This window comes from Podarcis tiliguerta (genome assembly GCF_965153285.1).
Source record: "Podarcis tiliguerta genome assembly, chromosome: 1".
Classification (NCBI taxonomy): Eukaryota; Metazoa; Chordata; class Lepidosauria; order Squamata; family Lacertidae; genus Podarcis; species Podarcis tiliguerta.
The window spans coordinates 131,529,681-131,542,406 of NC_139534.1; the positions used below are offsets into that span (position 1 = coordinate 131,529,681).

Here is a 12,726-nt window from a genome sequence, read left to right on the forward strand (position 1 = left end):
CCCTGGCCTTGACAACTATTATTATTATTATTATTATTATTATTATTATTATACCTACACTGGCAGGCAGCAGCTCTCCAGGGTTTCTGACCAAGCCCTACCTGGACATTCTGCCAGGGATTGAATACTTCTGCATGCAAAGCAGGTGATTTCCCTATTGAGCCCCGCCCTTCCTCCGAGCAGCATACCTGGCAGAGTGATCTAAAATAGCTGCCCAGGTGTGCCAACCCTGGCCACGGTTCACCATGACAGGAATGTGCACAGAGGATTTTCTTCTGCCCAGTTCCCAGGGCTACAGGCACATGTCTGTGCTTGCAAAGCAAACATTTTTAAAAACCAACTTGGTTTAGTCACGCAAAACAAATACTTCACTGCAGGGTAACTAAAGGAGACATCGCCGGCGAGAGGCACTGAGGCACAAAATGCGGAGTTTCTGCAGCTTCTGTTTCTCTCCTATTTTCCATCTAACTTGCTGATGCATTTAGGAAAAATAGAGTTGGAACTTCTGCAACTTTTAGTGAAGACGTGCAGAGATGGGCAGCCTGTTTGGCAAGGCTTGGGAGGGGGCTGATACCAAACTCTCGTGGTGGGTGACCTCCATTGAGGTTCTGGCCATCCTACCAGCTAGAGAAGAGGTCAGCAACCTTTTTCAGCAGGGGGCCGGTCCACTGTCCCTCAGACCTTGTGGGGGGGCCGGACTATATTTAGGAAAAAAGTAATGAACGAATTCCTATGCCCCACAAATAACCCAGAGATGCATTTTAAATAAAAGCACACATTCTACTCATGTAAAAACACGCTGATTCCCGGACCGTCCGTAGGCCAGATTGAGAAGGCGATTGGGTCGGATCCAGGCCTTAGTTTGCCTACCCATGAGCTAGAGCAACGATAGGAAGTCTCTGGCCCACTGTCCTAATTCGCATCTCAAGGTTGTTTTCTTCAAGGTGCATTCTCCTGCCCTACAGTTGATGTCCCTATAAGATGTGAGCTGTGGGGCAGGTGTGGTGGCACCTATGTAGCCCCGAGTCCTTTCCCTGAGTGGTTCGATTTCAGGGGGTGCGGTTGGCAGTTGGCCGGTGTGCCTCTGGGTACCAGTATTTGGGTACCAAGAGCAGGTGAGGGCTGTCTGAGGACATCTTGGAGGCATTTGGTTGGTCACTATGGGAAATGGGTTGCCAGCCTAGAGATTAGGATTGCGCCGTAATTGTCTGTCTGTTTGTGTGCGTTTATGTGTTGCCCTAGGAGTAGCCATTGCTGTCGTTTTTTGAATGAAACGATTGAAGAATAATGAAAGACAAAGCCGGTCTCTGGCTTCCTGCCTTGGAACAACAACCCCAGAACTGTTTACATCTTGCTGGTGTAATTGGTTCTTAAAAGTTTGTAAACCACTTGGAAGCCTATTTGGGCATTAAATTGTGTATATTTATTTATTGCTATCATTTATTATTATGTTAATATCCCACCTCTTTTCAAAGTGAACCTTGGTCTCCCAGGTCCCAGTCCAGCACTTTAACCAATGTTGTTGCTGTTGTTGTTGTTTAGTCGTTTAGTCGTGTCCAACTCTTCGTGACCCCTTGGCCAAAGCACGCCAGGCCCTCCAGTCCTGAAGGCTGGTTATTGAACCAAAGCCTTTGCTTCGGTTATTACTTATTTTATTATACTAATATTAGTGTGGTGTATGCCGACAAAGGTCTGTATAGTTAAAGCTATGGATTTCCCAGGAGTGATGTATGGAAGTAAGAGCTGGACCATAAAGAAGGCTGATCGCCGAAGAATGGATGCTTTTGAATTATGGTGCTGGAGGAGACTCTTGAGAGTCCCATGGACTGCAAGAAGATCAAACCTCTCCATTCTGAAGGAAGTCAGCCCTGAGTGCTCACTGGAAGGACAGATCCTGAAGCTGAGGCTCCAAGACTTTGGCCACCTCATGAGAAGAGAAGACTCCCTGGAAAAGACCCTGATGTTGGGAAAGATGGAGGGCACAAGGAGAAGGGGACAACAGAGGATGAGATGGTTGGACAGTGTTCTCGAAGCTACCAGCATGAGTTTGACCAAACTGTGGGAGGCAGTGGAAGACAGGAAGGCCTGGCATGCTCTGGTCCAGGGGGTCACGAAGAGTCAGACATGTCTAAACGACTAAACAACAACAACAACAATGAAAGGATAACATGCTATGTTAAAAAAAAGAGAATGAAACACAAACTTGCCCCTTTGTGTCTTTTGACATTACAGTCGTGCCATTTATTTAAAAATAAAGGAAAAAACACCGTAGCACCCTAAGGTGGGTGTGTATTTCAGAAGCACACACTCGCAGCCTTCAGAAATCGAGTCACTTTCAGGTTTTATTACAATCCGCCGGTCTACAGGTTTTGTTAAATAAATAATCAGAAATCAAGAGCGTCTCTATTCCACAGACACACATCCCCGCTCAAATCTGAGTTGTGTGTATATGTGCAAAGAAAGTCAATATGAGGTTTCTTTTCCCTCCTTGCAGAGAAGCCTTGCATCTGATGCCGATACATAACAAAGCATAGCCCCTGGCAATGGCTGGTTGTGGGGGGGCGAGCAGTCGGGCTGGCAAGGGGAGGGGGGCAGGTTATAGCTCTCCGCCTGCTGATTCCCTTCATGGAATGGAGTCAGCCGCAACATCTGCGGGATCCACAGCAGCCCAGGGCCTCCGATATCCAGAGCGCTCCCCCCATTTTTTAATGGCTGCGGACTTTGGCTTGAGCCATAAAAATTGATGCATAGCCAACGGCAAGGAGGTTGCCTTCAGTGGACCTCTCTTCTCTTCCTTCCAGACTTGCTCAGGAGGCTGAAGAGGCAAGAGGTTTGTGTGTGTGTGTAGAAAATGATCTTATTTATTCATTTAGCCGTTCGGTTCCAATTACACATTGCTTTCCGTAAAATATCTCGAAGCGATCTTGCAGCAAAAAGCAACAGCGAGCGACATTCCGTACGTCAACAAAACCAAAACCGCAATTTTGAAATCCACCCCAGATACAGGCTGGAGGAGATAGTTGTTTGTATTTATTGATATCTTCCTAAGGTTCCGTGCCCGTCCTTCACCGACGGACTGCTGCAATTAAAATCGAGGAAAAGAATTCCAAACGAAAGCAGCTCAGTAGATTAAACAAAAGAGAAGAGCTGGCCCCCACAAAAACCCCTTAATAAGGTGTGGGCATGGCTACCAGCTTGGATATTTTTTAAAAAGGGGATCAGGCAAGTTCATGAAGGATAAGCATACTACCGTATTTTTCGCTCCATAAGACACACTTTTTTCCTCTTAAAATCTAAGGGGAAATGTCTGTGTGTCTTATGGAGTAAATGTGTGGTCCCTGGGGCTGGGGGGGGGACCCGGGCTTCCCCCGCCAGCCCCGACAAGCTCCTGAGCAGCTCTCAGGTATCCCGCCAAGCCTCTGCAGGGCACATCCCGCTGCCCTGGGGAGGCTTCGCGTGGCTATCCCTGGCTTGTGGGGGAAGGGACAGAGCGAGGCTCTCTCACTTCCCCCACCTCCCGCAAAAGCCCCCAAGAGCTGCATTTTTTTTTCTTGAATTCCCCCCCAAAAAAGTAGATGAGCCTTATGGTCAGGTGCGCCTTATGGAGCGAAAAATACGGTAGCTATAGTGGCTGTGTTAGGAAGCTCCCTCATATTATGAGTCAAGCCATTGGGCATATCTAGCTCAGGGCTGTCTGCACAGGCTGGCAGCCTCTCCCAGTGGTACCTGGAGATGTCGGGGATTGAACCTGGAAACTTTTGTATAATAATAATACTACTAAATAATAATAATAATAATAATTTATTTATTTACACCAGGCTTCCTCAACCTTGGCCCTCCAGATGTTCTGAGACCACAGTTCCCGTCATCCCTGACTACTGGTCCTGCTCGCTAGGGATCGTGGGAGTTGTAGGCCAAAAACATCTGGAGGGCTGAGGTTGAGGAAGCCTGATTTATACCCCACCCATCTGGCTGGGTTTCCCCAGCCACTCTGGGCGGCTTCCAACAAAATATTAAAAATACATTAAAACATCAGTCATTGAAAACTTCCCGAAACAGGGCTGCCTTCAGATTTCTTCTGAACGTCAGGTAGTTGTTTATTTCTTTGACATCTGGTGGGAGGGCGTTCCACAGGGCGGGTGCCACTACCGAGAAGGCCCTTTGCCTGGTTCCCTGTAGCTTTGCTTCTCGCAGAGAGGGAACCACCAGAAGGCCCTCAGAGCTGGACCTCAGTGTCCGGGCTCAGCAATGGGGGTAGAGACGCTCCTTCAGGTATACAGGATATATACAGAAACGTATAAAAGAGTGTGCTCCATCTCTGAGCCACAGCACTTCCCCTGATGGTTCTGCCTCCTCTGTCAACTCAAATGACGGGGTGAGCTCCCGTTGCTCGGTCCCTGCTCCTGCCCACCTAGCAGTTCGAAAGCACGTCAAAGTGCAAGGAGATAAATAGGTACCACTCTGGCGGGAAGGTAAACGGCGTTTCCGTGCGCTGCTCTGGTTCACCAGAAGCGGCTTAGTCATGCTGGCCACATGACCTGGAAGCTGTACACTGGCTTCCTTGGCCAGTAAAGCGAGATGAGCGCCGCAACCCCAGAGTCGGCCACGACTGGACCTAGTGGTCAGGGGTCCCTTTACCTTTACTTTAGATAGATAGATAATTTATTACAGTCGAAGACCAGCTTATAAAGCACACTTGGGGTACAATCCCAGAGGGAAAACAAACATTGAAAACAATGTACAACAATAAATTTGAAATTTATAAATGCGATAAGCATATAGACACTTAAACTTTAAGATAAACTACCGCAGAGAGATGACCCAGAGTCACCCATAGAACCGAATTTGGGGATTTTCTTAACGAACTAGTTTGGTTCGGGGGATGGTCTGCGCCTACAGATCTGTACACAGAATCTGGCAACCATCCTGGTCATCTTATGATCTTTGTCTAACAGGAAAAAGTCAAATTTTTGCTTTTCCAGGAGGTCAGTGAGCCTCACCAGCAGGAGGTCAATGGTCTCACTACGTGCCTCTTCATAAAAGGGACACCTAAAGAACAAGTGCTCTGGGCTTCCTATCTCCCCCAATGAACAGGCGCAAAGTGTCTGAGCATATGGGACTTTTTTAAAGGATCCTTCCAGGACCAGCGAGGGCAGCCTAAGCTTCCTCCCTGTCTTCTAATAATAATAATAATAAATTTTATTTATATCTAGCTTTATCTGAAAAGGTGTGTGTATGTGTGGACTTTATGGAAAAGCCTTCAGTCACCTGGCTTACTAGTTATACATGTGGCTTGCTAGCAGTACATGGGTAAAGGGATCTAGGGGTCTTAGTGGATCACAAGCTTGACATGAATCCACAGTGTGTTGCAGCAGCAAAAAAAAGCTAATTCTCTTCTAGCCTGCATCAACAGAAGTCTAGTTTCCAGATCAAGGGAAGTTACAGTCCCACTCTCTTCTGCCTTGGTCAGACCACACCTGGAGTCCTGTATCCAGTTCTGGGCGCCACAGTTTAGGAAGGATGTTGACAAGCTGGAATGTGTGCAGAGGAGTGCAGTTAAGATGATCAAGGGTCTAGAAGCCAAGCCTTATGAGGAACAGTTGAAGGAGCTGGGTATGTTTAGCCTGGAGAAGAGAAGACTGAGAGGAGAGATGATAGCCATCTTCAAATACAGTGGTACCTCAGGTTACATACACTTCAGGTTACATACGCTTCAGGTTACAGACTCCGCTAACCCAGAAATAGTGCTTCAGGTTAAGCACTTTGCTTCAGGATGAGAACAGAAATCGGGCTCCGGCAGCGCGGCGGCAGCAGGAGGCCCCATTAGCTAAAGTGGTGCATCAGGTTAAGAACAGTTTCAGGTTAAGAACGGACCTCCGGAATGAATTAAGTACTTAACCCGAGGTACCACTGTATCTAGAGGCTGTCACGTAGAAGATGGCACAGGCTTGTTTTTTCCTTCTCTGGAGGGCAGGACTCGAACCCGTGGCTTCAAATTACGAGACAGGAGATTCTGACTATGATTCTATGTGGACCCCCACTTGTAATCTGAATAGGCAAACCCATTCCTTCAATAGTTTGCGTTGCAGTCTCTTTAAAGGGGATTCTGGCATAGCTGAGCAGAACTTCCTTTGTTGCTTTAGCGGAAGAAAACGTGGGCTAAGTCTCGCAAGGAGGGGTGTTGTCACAGTGCCCTGGCAATTCCCCCCAGATCTCTCCTGGCACACGACACACACACACACCATGGTGGGTTAGCTTCTCTCTGCTTTGGAGAAATCCAATTGCGCTTTGCTGTAATGAAATAACCCCCCACCCCAATTTTTCAAGGCAAAGCAAGAAAATGAACGGGCCATAGAGAATCTACCAAGGCTAACACGGCAGAGAGATTCCGTAGGCTAGCAACTGCCAGCAGCCCAGCTTTAATGGTGATGATAAGGTTTGCTTTTGTTCTTCTGGGTCTTATTTAATCAGCCTGTCTCGTTTCTGATTTTCCCTATCTGTGCACTTCATCGTATGGCTTTCATGTCCAGGCTCCAGCTGCAGGAAATCTTGTTAAAACTGCCTTGTTCAAACAGCTGCACGCCCGCGTGCGTTCCCCAGGGTTTGCAATATGCATGGATGGGGTGCAAGTCCAGGGGAGGGGGATAGAGAGAGCGATATCAAAGGGTTCCCCGTCCTGTGTATTTTATAATTCATTGCATAGCTAAGCTGGCGAATACATTTGCACTAACAAGCTCGGAGAGGGAATTTGTATAAAAGGGATCGCCGTGGTGACACTGGAGGGGCTCTCAGGCTGGGCTTCCAAAGGATTTCTCGGAATATTCTAATATGGGCCCCGTCTTTCTGTCTCCTCATCTCACGCTGCTGAACCCTTGCAATTTTACGATCGGTTTATTTTTCGCCCTTTTGCTCTTCGGAGAGGCCCCAGAATAAAACCATTCTTTAAAAAATTGGATTTCAACAAAAAGCCCAGCGGGAAGAAAATCAGGTTGTAGCCACAACAGCATGAAAGGCCAATAACAAGGTCCAAGGCCTGGCTAAATAAAAACACCTTCTCCTGATGCCAAAAAGATGTTGGCTCTGGGGAGATGGTCACATTTCTCCCGCGGTTTCTTGCAAGTGAGGTCAGGCATACGCTGGTGCAGAAAAGTAGCTTAGTTGGTCAAAGGGCTTGTTTGGTAAACAGGGAATCCTGGGTTCGGATCCCGGTGGGGTCTGTTGGTTGGTTTGGGCTCAGCTCAGTTTGGAAGCACCTGCTTTGCATTGCAGAAGTTGCTCAATTCAGTTCCTGGAGTGTTCAGGTACGACTGGGAATGTCTGCTGCCTGCAGCCCTGGAGAGCAACTGCCAGTCAGTGCCTGCAATACTGAACTAAGTGGACCCAATGGCTTGACACAGTATAGGGCAGCTTAATAATAATAATAATAATAATAATAATAATAATAATAATAATATCATCTTTATTGTCATTGCCCCCTTCGGGGACAACGAAATTACTTGACTGCTCCATAAAAACACTAATTAAACAATATAGTAAAATACAGCAAGGGAGATTAGATGACTTTCAAAGTCCGGGCTTCCCATTCAGGGCCGAGATCGCTATGGAGAAGAAGCTGTTCTTAAGACGGCTCGTTCTTGTCTTCATCGTCCTGTATCTCCGTCCCGATGGCAAGAGCTCGAAGAGACAGTGACCAGGATGCGATGGATCTTTTACTATGTCCAGTGCCTTCCTATGGCACCTTGTGGCATAAATCTGCTCTAAGGTGGAGAGTGGGCAGCCAACAATGCTCTCTGCTGCCTTAACAACCCTGCGCAACCCCATCCTGTCCTGGGTAGTACAGCTTCCGTACCACACACATAAGCCATAAGTAAGCACGCTCTCAATGGCACAGTGATAGAAGGCAAGCAGCAGTTTCTGCGGAAGATGGTTTTTCCTTAGTATTCTCAAAAAGTACAGTCTCTGCTGCGCCTTCTTCACAAGCCCCCTTGTGTTGACACTCCAGGACAGATCCTCTTGTAATTCAGTGCCCAAAAATCTGAACGTTGTTACCCTCTCCACACAGACCCCATCAATCAAAAGTGGCTGGACATTGCTCTTCTGTCTCCTAAAGTCCACCACAAGTTCCTTTGTCTTCCTTGTATCCTCTGTTCCTAGAGGAATAAGAAAACTCTTGCATCACTCCCAGGGCAGGGGCATCTCTGCTTGGAGAGATTACCTAACGTCTTGGATTCCGTCTCTTGCTTGCAGATTCTTCCCCAGAAGCCCAACCCAAATACATCAAAGGTGGCAAGCGCTATGGGAGGCGATCTCTGCCGGAGTTTCAGAAATCCGTGGAGGACTTTGCGGAGGTGACAGTGATCGAGCCTCTGAATGAGGAAGCACAGCCGTCTTGCATCTCCAACAATGACTGCGAGGAGGTAAAGGGTTTTAGTAGCAACCTTGGTGGATAAAGAGAGTCGAGATGGGAGCTCAGATTGAAAGAGGGAGTGTGTGTGTGTCCCTGTGTGCATTTAAGGTAGTTTATGGTCTCCAATTGTTGTGTCAAGTTTATCACCCTGTTGACAGAACTATATTTAAACCCCCTGGAGGCCTGCCTCTTTATATGGTGGTTTGCTTGTTTCTGACATGATTGGTCTTGAGCAAAAGCATAAAGCATATAGAAGAGGCTGCCTCACTAGGGGAATCATATAATTGCAGTGTTGGAAGGGACCCTAAGGGCCATCTAGTCCAACCCCCTGGCTCCCAGTACGTTTCCGAGCACAATTCAAAGTGTTGGTGTTGACCTTTAAAGCCCTAAACGGCCTCGGCCCAGTATACCTGAAGGAGCGTCTCCACCCCCATCGTTCTGCCCGGACACTGAGGTCCAGCTCCGAGGGCCTCCTGGCGGTTCCCTCATTGCGAGAAGCAAAGCTACAGGGAACCAGGCAGAGGGCCTTCTCGGTAGTGGCGCCCGCCCTGTGGAACGCCCTCCCAGCAGATGTCAAAGCGATAAATAACTACCTGACATTTAGAAGACATCTTAAGGCAGCCCTGTTCAGGGAAGTTTTTAATCTGTGATATTTTACTGTATTCTTTGTTTCTATGGAAGCCGCCCAGAGTGGCTGGGGAAACCCAGCCAGATGGGCGGGGTACAAATAATAAATTATTATTATTATTATTATATATTATGCAGGGAGGACTGAGAATTACTCCTGACAAGCATGTGTGAAACCAGCTGTTTTTGTTCTTATTTATTTATTGAATTTATATACCGTCCTATACCTGGAAGTCTCAAGAAGGTTCACAAAAAAGATCACAATATATAAAATCAGAATAAAAGCACTAACCCAATAATACTCCCCCCCCCCCAAAAAGAGCCACATTTTAAAAGGGTATAGGATGTTGATCAGGTCAACCAAGGCCTGGTTAAAAAGGAACATTTTTGCCTGACACCTAAAGCTGTATAATGAAGGCGCCAGGCGAACTTCCACAGATGGGGAGCCACTGCAGAGAAGGCCCCGTTCTCGTGTTGTCACCCTCCGGACCTCTTGAGGAGGAGGCACACAAAGGAGGGCCTCAGAAGATAATCTCAGGGTCCGTGTAGGTTCATATGGAAAGAGGCGGTCCTTGAGTTCCCAAGTTCTGCTTGCCCGGCCCTCCACCGTCTATCAGCAGAAAATTTCCAGTAGCCCTTTTCTGCACGCCAGATGTCTGTGTTGGAGAACTGACCTTGCAAAAGTGCTGTCATATTTCAATCAATCCTCCCCCCCCCCCATTTGCCCCAGTGTTGGTCCTGATGGGATAAGGCAGGCTCAGAAATTGCAGGACCATGGAGAGCTCCGACTGAGCAAGTTGCTCCAACAAAGGCCTCTTGTGATGGCCTGGGAGTCTGATTCAGAGGCTGAACCAGAGGAATCCCAGCCTGCACAGGAGTCCCCACCTCCAGGGCCGGCTGAGCCGGGGCAGGGCCTTGAATCTGAAGCACCTGCACCTGTGCCGTATCCTCAGGTGCAGACACCAGATGAATCCACTCTGGCTCCGGAGGTGATTGAGGACCCATTGCCTACAGGTGCGCCTCTCCCAGCCCTGTCAGGGGAAGGTGAGCTCCCCCTGGGTCCAGTAACCCTCCAGCCTTTCCTGAGCTGCAGAGGCTCAGGGCAGAGAGGCAGAGGGAACTGGGTTCTCTCAGGAGGAGTGCTCGCCTTGGGCCGGGACCGCCCCTGGCCTCAGAGAAGATAAAGGCCAGTCAGCCTGGTCCCAGGTTGCGGGAGCAACGTCGTTGGAAACCTGTTTCTGCCAGCACCCAGACCTGTTCCTGACCACGCCCGGCTTCCTGCTTTGGACCCCGCTTCGCCCTTGGTGGACAGTCTCCAGACCCTCGACCCAGGACCGGACTCTGACCACGCCTCTCAGTAACCCTCCCCCCCCCCGGGGTCCAGCACACCTCTGCTTGTTCCACCTCCTGTCTGTCTGCCAGGCTCCAAGGCCTCCCACCTCTGTACTTCTTATGCTGCCACACCAGTGAGATGCTGTGGGAGGCATCTGCTTCCCCAAGATCGGAGGAAGGTGCAAACGAGAGTCCTGGTTCTCCCCCTGGCAGTGTGGGAGATGGTTCTGTGGACTCCTGTCTGTCCGCTTCAGGCTCTGTGACCTCCTGATCTCCAAGAGCCTCAGCCTGATGCTCAGCTGGAGACTGCAGCCTCTGACTCTGTGTCCTGCTTGCTGCTGGACTCTGGACTCGCGACACCGTCCCATGTGCCCACTGCGCCCTCTCTTGATGAGTGACAACCTTGGTTAGTGACTCCACAGCGGGAGGCATCTAGAGCAAAGGGGGCACCTTCAGCCCTGGCATGTGAGCAGGATTCTGCGTTCCCCAGAATTGTTACAATATCTGCTCACTGCCAGGATCTTCAAAAAGCAAACACCCTGTGCTCTCGGCTGCTGATTTTGCTTTCCACAGCACAATCCTTTGTGTGTGTGTTCCCTCCTTCATGCTGATACCTCGTCCCCTTTCCCACCGCTGTGTGGTCCCAAGTCCTTCACCTTGTTGCCATCTTCCAGTCTCCCACGACTGAACTTGTGTTGCTCAACAGTTTTGAATCTTGTATGCAGAGCCAACAGTGTGACGCGGCAGCTAAAAAAGCCAATGCAATTCTGGGCTGCATCAATAGGAGTATAGCATCTAGATCAAGGGAAGTAATAGTGGCACTGTATTCTGCTCTGGTCAGACCTCACCTGGAGTACTGTGTCCAGTTCTGGGCACCACAGTTCAAGAAGGACACTGACAAACTGGAACGTGTCCAGAGGAGGGCAACCAAAATGGTCAAAGGCCTGGAAACGATGTCTTATGAGGAACGGCTAAGGGAGCTGGGCATGTTTAGCCTGGAGAAGAGGAGGTTAAGGGGTGAGATGATAGCCATGTTCAAATATATAAAAGGATGTCACACAGAGGAGGGGGAAAGATTGTTTTCTGCTGCTCCAGAGAAGCGGACACGGAGCAATGGATCCAAACTACAAGAAAGAAGATTCCACCTAAACATTAGGAAGAACTTCCTGACAGTAGGAGCTGTTCGACAGTGGAATTTGCTGCCAAGGAGTGTGATGGAGTCTCCTTCTTTGGAGGTCTTTAAGCAGAGGCTTGACAACCATATGTCAGGAGTGCTCTGATGGGGTTTCCTGCTTGGCAGGAGGTTGGACTCGATGGCCCTTATGGTCTCTTCCAACTCTATGATTCTATGATTCTATTCTATGATTCTGTTCTATAATTCTAGGTCCCTTTTTAACAAAGGGCAGAAAGGTCTGTTGTTTTTTGCTCAAAGAGCAAAACCCCTAACCCTAACCCCTCCCAAAAAATCTCCCCCCACTATGTGAGTAGAGTTGGCAAAAAGAGCTTTCTCTTGGCTGAAGTAGCTCATGTGTTTGTTTACTGAGATGCCAGGACAAGAAAAATGGTGCGATTGCGCCTGGGGGCTGGAGGGTGTTCCGAACAGATTGACACATTTTGACCATGTTGGCTGGGGCTGAGAGTCCCAGCTTCTGAATCAGTAAAAGCTGGTAATTGAGTTGTGAATGGGAGTCGCCTTGGTGCCTGATAAGAAGGTGTCATTTTGATGAGGAGGAGGAGGAGGAGATTTCTTCCAGCTCCCTCAGGATGGCCTGATAAGCGCTGGAAATAAATGTGGTGTGAGATCACTGGCCTGGATAGCTTTGCTGGAAAGTGGGGCAGAGGACAGGTGTCCCACGAGCCATGTGCCTTGCTGCTGAACATGTGAGCGGAACATGCATGTAACTGCTTGATGTTGCAGGCCCCAGGGGGTTTGCTTGCAGGTGTGAGCAAGCCTTGAGGATTGCCTGACCTTGAGTTGACACCTCATTATGACTTTCGTTTCATTGGGCTGATTTCATTGGACTGCGAATGCCTTGACACAAAGGGCATTGAAGAAACAACGCAATCCCTTTTAAAAGAGGTGCAGCTGAAAATAAAGGGCTGTTAGCATCATTGCTGCGCCCAAGGCATTTTTCCTCTCATTTATGGACTTAAATTTCTATACCACTTAATTACAATCACCTCTAAGTGGTGTAGTTTAGGTTTAGATGGTGACTTCTCTCCCTCTGTCTCCTATTGATCTATATCTATCTATGTATGTACAGTGGTACCTTGGGTTACATACGCTTCAGGTTACATATGCTTCAGGTTACAGACTCCGCTAACCCAGAAATAGTGCTTCAGGTTAAGAACTTTGCTTC

The 12,726-nt window shown here is 48.5% G+C and overlaps 1 protein-coding gene across 17 annotated transcripts in view; it reads left to right on the forward strand.

Moving 5' to 3' along the window:
* The window catches only part of NIN (ninein), a 124,420-nt gene that overhangs the window by 41,205 nt on the left and 70,489 nt on the right, over positions 1-12,726 (forward strand). For all 17 annotated transcript variants that reach the window (XR_014509407.1, XR_014509408.1, XR_014509409.1 and 14 more), the window contains exon 5: positions 8,248-8,417. Coding sequence is in view for 10 of the 17 variants with exons in the window: in XM_083433082.1 (XP_083289208.1) it covers positions 8,248-8,417 (170 nt within the window). In the remaining 7 variants the exon portion in view is untranslated. The remainder of the gene's footprint in view (positions 1-8,247; positions 8,418-12,726) is intronic.